Source organism: Taeniopygia guttata, chromosome 3, assembly GCF_048771995.1.
Source record: "Taeniopygia guttata chromosome 3, bTaeGut7.mat, whole genome shotgun sequence".
Taxonomy (NCBI): domain Eukaryota; kingdom Metazoa; phylum Chordata; class Aves; order Passeriformes; family Estrildidae; genus Taeniopygia; species Taeniopygia guttata.
The window spans coordinates 114,244,818-114,260,230 of record NC_133027.1 but is presented as its reverse complement, the minus strand read 5'-3'; the positions used below and the strand labels follow the sequence as shown (position 1 = coordinate 114,260,230).

The 15,413-nt window shown below is 39.2% G+C and overlaps 1 protein-coding gene across 15 annotated transcripts in view; it reads left to right on the top strand.

Moving 5' to 3' along the window:
* The window catches only part of EHBP1 (EH domain binding protein 1), a 199,395-nt gene that overhangs the window by 96,681 nt on the left and 87,301 nt on the right, over positions 1 to 15,413 (top strand). For all 15 annotated transcript variants that reach the window (XM_072927669.1, XM_041714846.2, XM_041714844.2 and 12 more), the window contains one exon: positions 332 to 515. In XM_072927669.1, coding sequence (XP_072783770.1) covers positions 332 to 515 — 184 coding nt within the window. The remainder of the gene's footprint in view (positions 1 to 331; positions 516 to 15,413) is intronic.

Genomic DNA, 15,413 nt, shown 5'->3' with positions numbered 1-15,413 from the left:
TCCACTCACATTTTTTCTTATTGATCTTGTTAAAAATCAGATCACTCTTTGGTAGATAGCAAAGTGTAATTGAAGAGTTAGTTGATAAAGCTTCTGCGATTTACAGGACTTTATAAAAATTATGGAAATTGTGACTCAATAATCCAGTTTTAGCTGTTGTAACTTACTTTTCAATTGTATGACAATGTAGTATTTAAAAGTGTATAAAGGTAAAACATTCTTTTATGGGGTAATAAAGGAATTTTAGTCATTGACTGTCCTAAGCAGGTCTTATTTTTGGTTTTATTTCCAAGAAGATAGCAAAGAATTGTGTTTCCCTTCTTTTAATTAGATCAAATCCATTTTATGAACCAAAACCAAGCCCTGCTTTAATTAAAGTTGCTCTGCAAGAACCAGAAAAGAAGATGAAAAGAAAGGCTCCTGAACCCCCAAACCTCTTGCCAAAGACAGAGATGAGCATAAATGAGAACGTGTCAGCAATTCCTGCATCGAGGGAGCTTTCTTCCTCTCCTAAGGTAAGCTTTTCATGCCAAAATGTTGTCTTTGTTCACAACAGTACCTTTCTGTGCATTGTAAACATCCTGTTTATTTCTTCAGGCATCTTAAAAGCTTTGCCAGTGCCTAATAAGGTGTTGGCTTGTCTCTGTTCACTTGGTTCATAGGAAGGGTGTGACAGTAGGAGCTTGTATTTTTCTTTAAGGATTTAATACAACAGTAACAGCAACTGCAGTTTCAAAGAAAAGTCTTTTAGTAACCAGTGTTACAGGGCAGCTGGATATGCCATGAGGAAGGAGGAAAATCACATTGAACAGTGCTTTGTCCTGATCTGTTTTGCTGCTCCTAAGCCTTGCCCCTGTTGAAGAGTCTTTACATTTGTGTCATAAATCTGGGTTTTAAAAGCTTAGTACTGTATATTTGTATTGGGATTTATGTATGTCTAATTCTAAAGATATGTTGAAGTAATTAAAAAAAAAAAAAAAGACAGTCTACTTTAAATCAGGTTAGATGTTTATAGGAATGTCCAGACTAATGATGTTTACATATGCACATCCATTTGTTCTTCAAGGGAAAAACAGAGTTAATTTCAGTGGAAGAGATAATATGAGGTGTGGGTGTTTTATTACTACAACCGCCAACTTCTGTCAGTGTGGGTTTCAACTCCAGTGTTTCAGCAGTTAGCACCACTTGTGCTTTTTCTTTAAACAAAACAAGCATTTAATAGTATAAGTAAGGGTTTGCATCCAAGGAAATGTGTCTCTCTGCTTCATACATGTCTTTGGTGTACTGGAAGAACATGTTACTACTGAGTTGGGTTGTCTGGCCTAGATGAAGCTTTAGTGTGTCTGAAAGGTGGAATTGATTAAGAAAAAATTCAGGATCGATCCCACTGAGAAAACTGTGCTGTTATGGGCAGTCAGGTAGTTCCTGCATTTCTGTGTGGTGTTACTTGGTGAATATTTTGGTGCCTGCCTGCTTGCAGCCCACCTTTCTGCCCCTGAGATCAGCAGAGGTTCACGTGCTGAAACACTGATTTTCATTAGGGCTGGGAGGGAAGGTGGAGCTCTGTGCTCACATGCTCTTTTATAGGAAAGCTTTAATTAATTATTTTAACAGGATTTTGGAGGATAGGAGACATTAGGGAAGGCTCCAAAGCAGATGCAGTGTCCTGGTTCATTATATTACAGTGGAAAGTTTTGCTGAGTGGGTGTGTTAAAATATTGTACGGTCACTTGCAATGCAGAAAGCTTTCTGTAAGCATAGTGTTTTTTCTGTGCTTGAATTGCTTTGCACTCAGATCAAAAGCTCTTTACTTGGAATGCTTCTTGAAATTTGGAAAAGTACTGGCATTTAAAAGAAAAGAAACCGTTTTCTCACAGAACAGTACAAAATAGTGCCCAGGTGGGACTTGGAGTGTTGGCAGAAATGACTTGTTTATTGCTCAATAATAGAGCCAATGTTTAGCAACTCCATAAAAACTTCCATCCAAAGGTATAGGCACTATACAAACATGAACTTAGCTCATGCCCTTATGTAAGGGAATGGTCCTGTAAACTTCGGCAAAGGGAGCTTAAATCATGTGTCTTAGTCAGTGTTTTCTCCACGTTTGCTGTGCACAGAAAGTCTTGGGAGTTATACCAGAGGCTGTTTGGTTTCAGCAGGTTCAATTCCCTGTCTTGCTTGTTGCCATAGGAAATGCTAATCTTTAAACTACACAAACACAGCATTAATAACACAACTTCAGAGTTTAAGGAAAAATATTCCAAAAGCTCCCCTGCAAATATTTGATGGAATATTTGGTGCTCATTGTCCCTTTACATGCTAGTGGCATTCAACACATTGGCTGAATGCAAAATACCCAAATGCTGTCATTGCCATCTACACGCCAGCAAGTTTACTGAGTGATAAGCAGTCAGTTACCTGTAGTACAAACCCTTCCAAGCCTCTTCAGTGTCTCCCCCTTGATCAGGCCCTATTGATCACTTGGAGATCCCCTGTCAGCTGTACAGGGGAGGAAGGGTCACTCATCTTTCTTAGATAAGGCAGGCTCTAACACTCCACAAAGGTCCAGCTCTTCAGCCCACAGAATTAGCTCAGTATTTGCCATACCTGAGTTTGAAGGAAGTTTGGCTTTCAAATTTTTTTATCTATTCACACTTCCTAAAGGAATATCTTAATTCTCTCCTGTCTTGTGTATCTGAGTCATCAGAAAGAGCTTACAATGCAGAGTCTGAGATCTGGAGTTACCCCACAGTTAATCATCTCAAATGACTTGAAAACTATGGTATGCTGAGTCTATTTAGGTGAGTCTGACAAAGTGCAAAGCTGTAATTAAGCTCTTCAGTCATCAAACTGCAACAGTGCTGTCAAGCCCAGCAGTGCTGAAACCTTGTTGGGCTTGTTGCTGTTACACATCTGTTACTGCTCTTTACACGGTTTGGATAACCAGGTTCTGCCTTTCACTGAGGTGGTAGAGACTTTAAATTGCTCCCCCTTGTTGACTTTGTGGAAAATAAATGAGGTCTCAGGCTCAAAATGTGGTATCAGACCAGTACATAGCATGCATATCAGTGCTCATCCTTGCTTTAGATTACAAAATATACATATGAATTTCAGCAGGGTGAAGTCTCAGCCAGATTTCTTCTCTTCATTATGTTGAATTTATTTGAAAGAAGATCAGTCCCAGAGCTGGCACCTATATCTTATGGTAGAGAAGCTAAAGCAATCTGCCTCTGCACAACCAAGGATTTTACTGTCTTTGTGAGAATGAGGGGGCAGTCATGCTACTGAATTTATGTAGGGGGTAAAGAATTATTTGCTAGGGAGCAGGAGGAAACAGGTATGCATCCTCAACCAGAGTTAATTTTAAATGTTAGAAGAAAATACTTCTTGCACTGGATTGACATTTACTCATTGACTCCTTGAAGGATAGCATATGCCCTTCACTTTCAGGAAACAATTCTGAGAGAGGTTTTTCTTGGGATTTTGTGTATTTAGTTTGTTGCCAGACTTTAGCCAGAGTCATGTTGATGCCTCATGGATCGATCAGGTTTCTGCCATTGCCATTAAAGTATTGAAAGTAAATGGGTGGGTTGTATGTGGTCATGGTGTTGCTGGTAGTCATGAAAACACAGGAAGTGTTTTTGGTGCTTTTAGACAAGAACTTGTGATGACTTTTAAATCAGTGGAAAAGGAGAATTCATATTCACATAGTAATCCAAAGCCAATAGTAACATCTCTGTTTGTCACCATCATTGTTAAAGCTATGTCTCTTATTTTAAAACTAAAATTAATTGTTTTGCATGCCAAGTAATAATCTGCTCTCTCATGCCAGACAAGCTAGCTGATTTAAGCTCTAATAAAACATTTATAGGAAATACAGAATAATTTTCTGCGTGACATGGAGTAATCCATCTCCATCCAGTATTCTTGGTAATCTGCTGTGTATCTTCAGTGCTTCAGGATGTTCAGGTTGTCCAGAAAGATTTCTGCCTGATAGACAGTTTGTCCTTCAAGCAGCAAAGGAGGTACAAATTACTTCCTTATGACAAAAGAGAAATTCTCAGATACTTCTCAAAGGAACAAGAAGGAACCTGTAATTTTTTTTTTCTCCTTCTCATTCATTCTAAGCCAGAATAAATGCTTAGAGGACAAACCAGGTAGGTTTAGTGGAATGGGAGAAGTGACAGCTCCCAAGATGTCAGAAATCCTAAAGTCTTCAGTTGCTTGTTTTCTCCACTTTTGTTTACCTCAAGATTATCAGCCTTATGCTACCAAACAGTAGGAAGACTTGATCCTAAAACACAGGTGCACAAATGCAGCTGACTGGAGGAATGATTGTGAATTCCACATGGGAGATGAAGGGTCACTCAAAAGTATCTCCAGTTGTCCATCCACACAAGAACTTCCCAGCTCTCTGGAACATCTTCTTCAATAATTTTGCTCGTTTTCAGTTTCACATTTGCTGCAAAGGAATTGTACACCTCCTTCTCATGAGATCTTTGTCACTCCCTATGTAGACAGATGGTTCAACCCCAAGGAAGACCTGGAAGGGTACTGGATTTCTAGAATTTGAAGATATCTATTGTTATAAACTTAAGCAAAAAAAAAAAAAAAACCACTCTGAGAAAATTTACCTTTGCATGTAGCCCAAAGACATTTTTTCTTTTAATAGGAAGAAAAAACCAGCTGCACACATAGTATGAACAGAGAGCTAGTGAGATAATCATATGGAAACACAGACAAGTCATTAAACTTGCTGCTTTTCAAGTGTTAAAGAATAGAAGAGGCTCAATTTTTAAATCCAGTACTTAAGCACTTCCTTATTACTGTTTCCATGAGTTGTAAATGGGGTTTGTGAACTTGACTATGTTGCCCTCATATTATTCCCATGACTGGTGCCAATGGAGCCCACTGTTGGCCATCAGAACTATAGAGGAAACCAGGCCCTGCCATGTTCTGTGTGTGGCTTTCTGCCCTTCTGACTGAGGCATCTTGTGCCCATGCTGCCAAAAAATTTAGGTGCTTCACATTATCTCAGGTCTTAGGTGACTCACACTGAAGGCTCAAAAGCATTAGCTTATGGTAATCTGGAGATGGATTTTTTTTTTGTGGACCTCTGCTTTTATAAAAAAAATATATATTATACAAAGGGTATTAATAAAATGTATTTATAACCACAATCTTTGAACACTTGATTTGGCAGCTTTAAGTGCTGCTACTTAAGTGTTTGACTGTTTCTTCTTTTGGTCCTTATTAGGAGTGAGGATGCTGAGAACAGGTCTCCAGTGCTGTACTGGAAAAATATTTTTCATTGCAAATTAATATACATTATGTTCAGGTTGATAAATGCTTGACCGCTTCTGTCATTTTCATAATTGCTGTTTAAGGTATTTGTGCATTATTGGTGCAATGTAGCTCCTACTGAAATTGGTGGAAATTTAGTCAGTGCCTGCAGCAGTTCTGGTTTGCAGCAGTTCCCACTTCTGCAAAATGTCTGTGCCAGTAAGGTTTGGTAACTGCACCAGCACTGTGACATTCCAGGCCTCACTTTCTATATTTTAAATTTAAACTTACATTTACAAATTCTAGATCTCAGATTTGTTGTCATAAAATACTTCTTCAGTAGTTGTGGCAAAGGTTCATTGAGATTCCTGGAGTGCTGTGGTTCCTAAATATCAGCTCTGCCATGGCAGTGTTTGGTTTCCCTCTCAGAGGAGAAGGGAATTAGGCACAGCCAGTGGCTGGGCAGCCAGAGCAGCCCTGGCCTGCCCAAACATCTGAGTGACAGCTGCACTGGGCAGCTTCTGAGAGACATCATCTGAAAATCCTGTCCTAGTGAGGGCTTTTATCTCATTCTGTTTCCTCTGAGTTATTTATTTGCCTTCGCTTCTCTGACAGAAGGGAGCTGTGGGGAGGCAGGCAGATGGCACAAGGCCATGGGCACCTGATGCAGGTGCTGGAGGAGCACCTTCCTGTGGTTTGTCACTGGAGGGCTTTGATTCTCATGCTGGCTTCACAGGCTCGTGTTTAGTTCAAACTTTGCTCTTTAAAAGGTACTAGAAAGAGGGAGCACTTCTCTCCTAAGACCTTTTTCAACCATCATCAAAACAAAAATCCTCAAAATCTTTGCAGAAAAATCCATCCTTTTTCTGTATAGTTTTGATACCTTATTATCAGGTTCCTTTACAAGAACCACACAAGAACCACAGGACAGGTTTTCAAATGAAAACTTGATTCTTTCCAATGTTCCCTTGCATCTTAACAGGGGCCTCAACACAATTTGTAGAAGCTGACATTGTAGAATTTAACTTTCAGCTGTTACCTGGAGCTGGGGCTGGTTTAGATAAATCCTTGGTGCTCTCTCCACCATCCCTGGCCCATCCACGGCCCCTAGTGCAGCACTCAGTGAAAGGAGCACATGAACAATGTGCCTGGCTCTGCTTGCCTGAGGGATGGGTTTGGTTCATCGTGGTTGGCAAGCACCTCACACTGGAAATTAGTGTGCATGAATAAATATTCCTTTGCTTCTGTCATGATGAGTTATGGACATATTACAGAAATAATTATCTTCCCTTCATAAACAGTCTGATAGTTAACTTTGGTTTGCGTACTAATTCACTGTTTCTGTTAATGTTCTTTGGTTTGGGTCAGATACTTGAGCATAGGAATAAATCAGAGCTCTAAGCTAGAATGCTTTTTGTTGCTGGGAAAGAAAAATAAGTCTAAAACCAAAATAGATGGCATTTGTAAGCAAATCTACAATGCAGTGATGGCCCTAAGATGAGGTATTTGTTTTAGCTGTTCTACCCTGCTTTGTAGGAGTATTTTTAGATAGAATTTTGCCCAGTTTATTTAAAATTGTGATCACGGTTAGTGAGATAGATTTGTGAAGCTAGATACACTCAGAGGTAAAATCCAGGAGAAAAAGGGAATCCATGGGTGCGAGGAGCCAAGCCTTAGGGCGTGTGAAACGCTCAGGTATTCTGTGTGTATGCTGCACTCATAGCCACCAGCAAATGCAAGTGAAGCACAAACCTTTTTAAAAGGAGAGCAAATCAAGCCAGTTAGAAGGAAAATGTTGGATTCCTGAGTTGCAAGGAGAAATATGTTGCCAGCTGAGGCTGCAAGAGAGCTCTGGTGACAAGGGGCTGCACAATAAAGCCAGTCCTTGTGCGATAGTGCCAGCACACTAGCTGCATGTTCTACAAGAGCATTTTTTAGCCATGTTCAACAGTGTGCCTGCTATCGCTCCTCCATTTGTTGAATTCAGGATGACCTTTGCATGAATAAAGTCAAATAGGATTAAGGCAGGAATTCTCAACAATGGGAAAGAGCAACAGATGTAGCCGACTTTGAACGTGGGAGGATTGTTGATGCACGGTTGCCTAAAGGGAGTGTCTGTGGTGACAAAAAAAGGTGGGGGGGGAAACCCAACAATTTCCTAAAATATTAACAGCATAAAAGAAAAGAAAATAAATAGAAAACAATCCAAAGGAACTGAGTGATTCTGGTTTTTATTGGCATCAAGCTGAAGGCAGGGTTTTTTGATTCACTGCCTCCTTTTGAATCTATTTCTCTCTATTCTTTCAGCAGCAGAACTCTGTTCTCTGCAACTGTCAGTGTATGAGCTGTCTGAGGGGTTTGTGGCATGGACCATAGTTTTAGGTTCACATTATTTCTGAGGTTTTTTAAAGAAGACAAAAATTGAGTATACAGGAAAAAAGAGATGTTTTGCTGGGGAATCAGCCATTTGAATACAAAATCCAGATCCTGCTACTATTTTATGGTTTGATTTGTCCTGGGCAGAAGCATATATAGATGAATCTCAAGTGAATACCGTGCAGGCACTCTGTACAGAGACTGTTAATAAAAGGGAATAAAGGAAGAAAAAAGGTTTAAATATATTTAAAGCAATAACTCTTTCTGATACAACTAAAGTAGTTTTATGTGTGGGTTTTAGATATACCAAATTTGGTTTTATCTCAATAAAAAGAGGATGTGCAAATGTATTCTACTTAGTTTCATTATTGACAAGAGCTGTTTTGCAGTTTAGCAGATAATTGTGTTAACTCCTGAATGACAGTTCATAGTTTATAGCAATGAGTAATGCACAGAATTTAGATATCGTTCATATGTCTAATTCAGACAAATCAGCTTTGAAAGGCATGTGTAGGAAAAGCTTTTAAAGTGTGAATGAAACCATGTGCTCTAGCTCAATGAAAGGGATTTGAGAAGCTAGCTAGAAACTAAAGCCATTAAGGAAATCACCTTGTAAATGTTCTTTAAAATATTGGTGAGCTTAATATATTAGCTCAACTTGAATATTAAAAGCTTGATTAAACACTCACTGATTAAATGCTTACACCACTTTAAAGAGAGCCATAGTGTTGAGAGGGCAGTCTCTCACAGGGGAAAAATCATTTGCATTCAGAGGATGTAGCATGATGAAACATCTTCTAATACATCTTATCCTGCCTCTCCCCGTATTCCTTTAGAGCAGAGCTTGCTGGGTGAGCTGTGGGCTCCCACTTGCAGATGCTGTGCCACAGGATACTCAGTAGGTGTAACATGTCTACCCAAAATACGGAGTATTTATTCCCAAAATAAGGAGTATTTCAACAGACACAAACAAACGAGCACCTCCTCCCCCCAAACACAAATAAAACTAAACAAAAAAATTACCCCAAACTCCCCGCCCCCAGGTACTGGAGGCTTCATGGCTAATTTTTTTTTACCTTGGTTAAGGTTTCAGAGACTAGGAGCAACTTCATATTCATGCCTGGCAACTTTAGCACGAAGAGCACACCAGTGTTGTTGTGTGCCATGGATTAATGCCCAGTGTGGCTGTAGGAAGTTGCCTTTGTTTCCCCATGGGCTCAGTGTGGGGACCAACATTAAGCTCACAGATGTGCACACAGGTGCTCAAATTATAAATCAAAGGAGTGTTCTATTTTTGTAGTCTTACTTTTTTTTTTTTTTTTTTCCCAATTAGCTGCCTTGTATCTTATGCTTCTGGAGCATAATGAAAATAATTTTTACTTAAAAAACACATAGTCAGGATGTGTTTCTGTTACTTCAAGTGAGCTTGGGGTGTTTCTTTCTATATGGGGAGAGAGTATATTTTCTTTCTGTATGTGTATATAGTTACATACAAAGTTACATATATGTATACCTTTGTAACAATATATAAATATTGTATACATATATACCTTTATATATAACAAATATATGCTTATTATCTACATTTAAGCTTTCTAGAAAGTGAATTCAGACACCAATTTGATACAGATGGCTTAACAGATAATTTTTCAAGTGTTTGTTCTAGAATCTGTTTCATAATTCATAATAACAATATTCTTTAACACCATGAGCCCTTTTCTTAACATTGCCAAAGTGCTCTCAGGAACTCTGAAAGGCTTTGTTGGTATCCCTGTAAAGCAATGCTGCAGAATTGATGCTGTTCTCAAGTGCTCTCCTGGCCCTCTGTGCTATTGGTAAGTCATCTGTCATGGTTGTCATTGACAGTAGGGACTCATTAAATGGGATTCCACCTTTTATTGAGACATGGGAGTGTAGATCAGAACCCAGTCAATAGGCTTCCATCTAAAAAAACAAGGCAAACTACATATTCTTGCAGTGCTCAATGTTGTTATACCTGTAACCACAACTTTTCCACTCTACCTAAAATACTAGTGGACTGTTACCACTAAAAAAGAAAAAATGTAAGAAGAAAAATTGCTTTTGAGGGGTTTACAGGGAAGGAGTTTTCTTTGCAGAGGCATTTAACTGTTTTTACATTTCTTTATAGCAACAAGATTAGACTTTTATAAAAAAGATGTTTGGGGTTTTGCCTGCTAGAATTAGGTTTTCTTTTAGGATAGTATCTTTTGTTGTGTTTGCATACTTATCATTGTTTTCAAATGTAGGACCAGAATGTGGCATAGGTTTGAGTAATAGGGAATAGAGGAAGATAATTCCAATGAGAGCCTCCACATTTTTGAAATGTTCTTCCATTTCTGCTCTCCTTGGATACCTAAGTGGTTGATTTAAAATCACAACTTGTCTTTTTTGCGAGCATTTAAAGAATCCTAGAAACCACACAACGCATGGGGCATTACAGGATTTGCTTCAGAGAAAAACTCTTTTGGAAAAGTGTTTCCTTCCTTTCTTGGAGGAAGCCAGTACTGTGACTAGTCCCCAGACAAATGAAATGTATTGCTCTGGATTTTGGGTCTCGTGTGGGTTTCTGTGTTTTGGGGTTTTTTGAGCACAGATGAAGTGTAATTGGTCCTTCATCACCTCAGCCTCACTTTCTCTGACAGTTGCTCTGCCAGCTTTTCATGGCCAATACAGAAGAAAAAGAATAAAGAAAGCAAGATTGTGCAATGGGCCTATTTTCTGACCAGATTTTGGCAATTTCACATCCTTAAACTCCATAACATTGTCCTTGCTTCTGTCTCTGCATGACTGATGCACTCTGTGTGGATCCTCAGGTGATCTAAATGACACTGGAAAATGCATATCTGCTTGGAACTATTTGAAAGATAGATTCACATAAAAAAAAAAAAAAAGTTTAAATGGGTTATTTTCATATTTATTGAGCAAAAACAGAGTAAAAGAGATCAAATCCTACTATAGTCTCAATTGTTTTGTCCTTCTTAGCTTAGAGGATTCTTTTAAAAACTGGTGATGAGTTTGGCTGTGAGTTGTGGGCTTAGATTCCATGAGAATTGACCTCTTTTTGTAGTCCAGTTTGTTACAAGTATGTTTCTGCTGTCTGAGTTGGGACATAAAATACCTCTGTAGTGTTCCATAACAAAGATAGCATTCCTTAATCTGCTTGCAGCTTCTTGAGAATCTTCTGAGCAGCCAGGCTCTTCCAGCTGCAAAAGAGGTTTTGGGAGACCAGTGAGACCCACCTTGCCCACCTCAACTCCTCTTTTGAGAGTCCAGTGCTCTCCTTTTCCTGCTTCCTCCCACCCAGACTTGCAGGAGGGATTGTTAAATACCAGCACCTAATGCTGCCAAGGTTCTATGAACAGGAGAAAATAAAAATCATTGCTAAATGACTTTCTAGTATTTAGATGTGGTAAAGAAAAAAACTTTTGTGAATGTAACTCATTGAGAAGCTGAACTATGACTAAAGCATTGTGCACTCTATGTATTTATCAACTTGTCATTCTCCCACTAGAGCTTCAGCACTGCTGTTTGAGTACTCTGTAAGTTTTATTGTAAGTGTAGAGAAAACTGCTCTTTGAACTCCCCTCCTCTACAGCTTTAAAGGTAAGGTAGGTGTTAATCAAATGATGTTGCTGTGCTTGCTTCCCAGTCATGTCTTGGCTGATGCTTCTGCTGCTGAGTGTTGCCAAAAGTGTGAAAAGCTTGTGTTTTTAAGATGATGGGTCCTGCACCTTTGAATAATTTTTAGAAGCTCATGTAACTTGGAACTAATGCTCAGTATTGAACAAACTTTGTAGGTGCCACTGGAAGCGTATTTAGAGCAGTTGGCTTTTATAAATTTACCAAAGTTTGGAAATTGCAGCTAGTTTATTGTGTTACCAGAGCTCTCCCTTTACATTAACTTTCTCTTCCCTTTATTCTCCCCATTTCAAAGACTGTCATAATCATTTAATCTCTCCTTATGCAATTAGATATGTTGCTACACATTTATTAGCAAACTTACTGTCAGACGAGTCGTAATGCTCTAATTTACACTTCCCAAAGCATGGAAATTCTGTGTAGGAATGAAGGCTCCCTTCTTTTCCCTCCTCCACCTATCCCGAGGTGCTTGTGCAGTGAAAAGTATTGCAGGAGACTGAGATGTGTGAGTGATAAGTGCTCTGCATGTTGTAACAGCTGGACATGATCAGACATGTTAAAGATGATGTATGAGGCTCGAGTGTGAGTTTTCTGCATTTGTGCTGGCTGAAGATTTAGCCTGTGTAGCTCCTTTGGGCTTCTGTGATAAATCTCATCTCATCCCCCCATGCAAGAAAGAGCAGCTGATGCCTTCCCCTGATGCTCCTTCTAATAACTGGCTGAAAGGCTCAAGTCTCCTGGTGCAGTCCTTCTGTCCAGGTGTTCCCTAGTTCTGCCTGCAGATGAGTGTTTGGAATCACAAGCAGCTCACACTCACCACATTCATCATCACATCATCTGGGGACCAGTAGAGAACCTGGCAGCAATGCTTAATTTTATTTAACACACCGTGTAAACTGAGTCCAAAAGGCACTTGAAATGCAACACTTTCTTCCATTTGTGGGAGCTCAAAGGCATGACTCCTCCTGAGGATTTTAATCCAATGGACATTAATGTGTTGGGGATCCAGTGATGTCATCTGCCTGTCACTGGGAGTTAATGACAGTTAATGCATGGATTAATGATTGGAAGAGTGTTGAAAGACCAGGGAGTCAGGAATGTGTGTCTGTGATACTGCCTTAGAAATGCAGACTCCAATCAGAAATGCCTATGGACTTGTCTGTTCAGGAAAACCCAGTCCATTGTCTGGATCCTGTGTGCACAGTGCAGGTGTAACAGTGCATGCTGAAAACCCTGATTGCTTCTTCACATCACCCTGTTGTGGCAGTACCCTTCTTCTAGCTCAGCTTTCTCTCTTTCCCTTCTTTTCTCCCTTTCTCTCTTACTCCATGTGCGTATGAGCTGCAAAATTTGTTCCTCCTGTCAAAATCAGCATTTTGTCTCAAGTAATATTACAATATTTCCCATGTAACCTTTTGCTCAAAGTGTTTATTCTTTTATTTATCTCACAAAATATTTTTTCTTTAGGGAACTTAAACCAAGTAAATAGGAAAAGCTGCTGAACAAATTCTGTAGTTCCAAATATCAAACTAATTTTAAAATTGTTAACATAAGTACTATGTTGAATTAATGAAAAAAGCTATCTGTGTGGACAATGTACTAATACTTAATTCAAAATTTTATGGAGTAGATCCTAGGGATCATTTAGGAGTTTTACATGTGTTTAAAAAAATGGGACCCAGAAGATCTGACTGCTGTGCATTGCTGTAACAGCCCTGGAACGTGGCTAACGCCCAATTACTGCATGCTTAGACTTGGATGGGAATTACAATTGAGCTGTAAAATATTTTGACAGTTTCCAACTGTTGTGTGGTTATTAGCCAGGCATCATAAGAGAATGAAATTCAGTGATTTGATTAGGTTTGTATCATGATCTGCTTAAACAAGGGCTTTCAACATAAACATGCAGTGTAAAGTGTTAATCAGAGGCAGTATTTAATTATTACCAGCTTTTCTTGAGTTCTGCAGGAGAGAATTCCTCTCTCCCAAAGATTTTGATTTCTTAAATGAGACTTGCCATACCTTTATGCTTCAGCTTTTCATTTACAAGCTTTTACTTGTTGAGTGCTAAAAGCATAACCACACCAAATTTAATTTGTCGCATGAAAATTATGTGTGTATTTTTCAAGAGGATAGATTTGACAGTGTTGAAGCTAGAAAAGCTTGTGTTAATTACATATTATAAAACAAAAAGGATATTTTCATTTAACATGTATTTCTCCTTTTGGCTGAACAAGTCCTAGCAATTAGCAAATTTGAATAATGTAAGCATTCCTGGAAAAATATATGTTAAGCCAAGTGGCACTTGAATTGCTCTTACTTTTACATGTATTTTTATTTTGAAATGAAACTAATAAAGCAAAAATATTCAAACTGCATGCAAATTAAGCTCCAGATTGTGCCAGTCTTGTTATGTTCATTAAGCCATTGAATCCCTGAGTAGTGGCTGTTATTCCATGGGGACTATTCACAGAATAAGGTACTATTCAGAGAGGTAAAGATAACAATCTGCCTTCACACTGCTTAAATAATGCTCATTCTGTTGGGCAACTAAAGCAAGAATATTCAAGCCTGTCATTCCTTAATTTTTCACTTGCTTTATTTAGTAATGCTTTTTTGTTTTCTGTGTTGCTTATGAGTGGTGCTTGAGAGTGAAGCATTCTGTTTCTGGTAGAGAAGGCTTTTTCAAGTGTTGTCATCCTGTTTTTTCTTTTACAAACCCTCTGAGGCAATCTTTGTCTCTCAGTTCAGTCTGTGACATCTCTGCTGTGTGAGAGCTGATTTGGTTACCAGTGTTGCTTACGTGTTTCTGTTTGCCTAAATCCCTCATTTCACCCAGCTGTGATTGGTGGGCTTTTTCTGACTCTTGTCCTGGGTATGACCTGAACTCTCACCTTGCAGATGACAAAACCTTTGTAATGGTATCCTAGATTTTAAAGTGGCTTTGTGACTCTGTGGAAATGTGCTGCCATCTCTCTGGCAGTCCTCACGAGGAACTGTTGGATCGGTGGGCTTGTAGTCAATAGCCAGTTTCCTAAATAACTGAGAGAGCTGTAAACTGTACAATTGTACAGTTTTTCATTTGGAGAGTTGTTAGTGGCTATTGAACTTCCTCTGTATTCAGATGGCTATAAGCCAGGAAAAAAAGCAAAATACGCTGTGCTTTGCAAGGAGATCTGATGAACATAGAGGGATTGGTGCACGAGTTGCTTATGGAATGAATAATATCAGGACTTCCATGCTAGGATTAATTTTTAAAATGGGAAATGGGGGGTGATTGAACTGAGAGGACAGTGTGAAGTGGTGTTTGGTGGGAATTAGGGGTTTTCCAGCTGGCTTCCCATGTAGCCAGAGCATGGAAGGAAGCTCTGCCAGGCTCCCTGGTGACAACAGCCCACGAGAGCTGTAGGCTGTGGAGGCAAGAGACACAGATAATGCTGGTCTGAAGCACATCTGAAAGAGTCACTTGGTCTTTCTACTTGCACAAAGGCTAAGTTCTCCTTTACGAAATGAAAGATTTCTGTGACCTGTTGTTAAACAGTAATGAAGCATCCATGGCCTTCCCAGGCAGTCTTGAGTGCTCCATTTTCATTATACTGCATTATAGATTGCTCCTCCTGATGTCTGACCTCAAGCAACTAAAGCCTGTAACCATGTTTTGGTAAACACTGGTGTGGGGGTCAAAGGGTTTGCTTTCTTCTTTGGAATTTTGCATGCTTGATGACTTCCCGTATTAGTTTCCTCTATCATTTGTTCATAGCATAAATTACCTAAATGTGCTTCAGCTTTCTTCATTTTTCTCCCCCCCCCCCCACCCATTTTCTTTCAGCTCATCTTCCTTACACTCTGCACCAGGGACAACTGAATGTAAAATTTTAGATGTGGTTTTGTCAATACTAAGTGGAGTGAGAGAGGCAGTCTTGATCTTGCAAGCTTTATTCCTGTCTGTACATCTCAGTACAATGTTTGTCTTTTTCATAACAACTTGATGTTGTTGACTTTATGTTCAGCTTGAATAGACTGTTTCCCCCATATCCTTTTGTGAAGAGCTGTTACCTAACCAGTTCTTCCTTATCCTGCATTTATGTAAATTG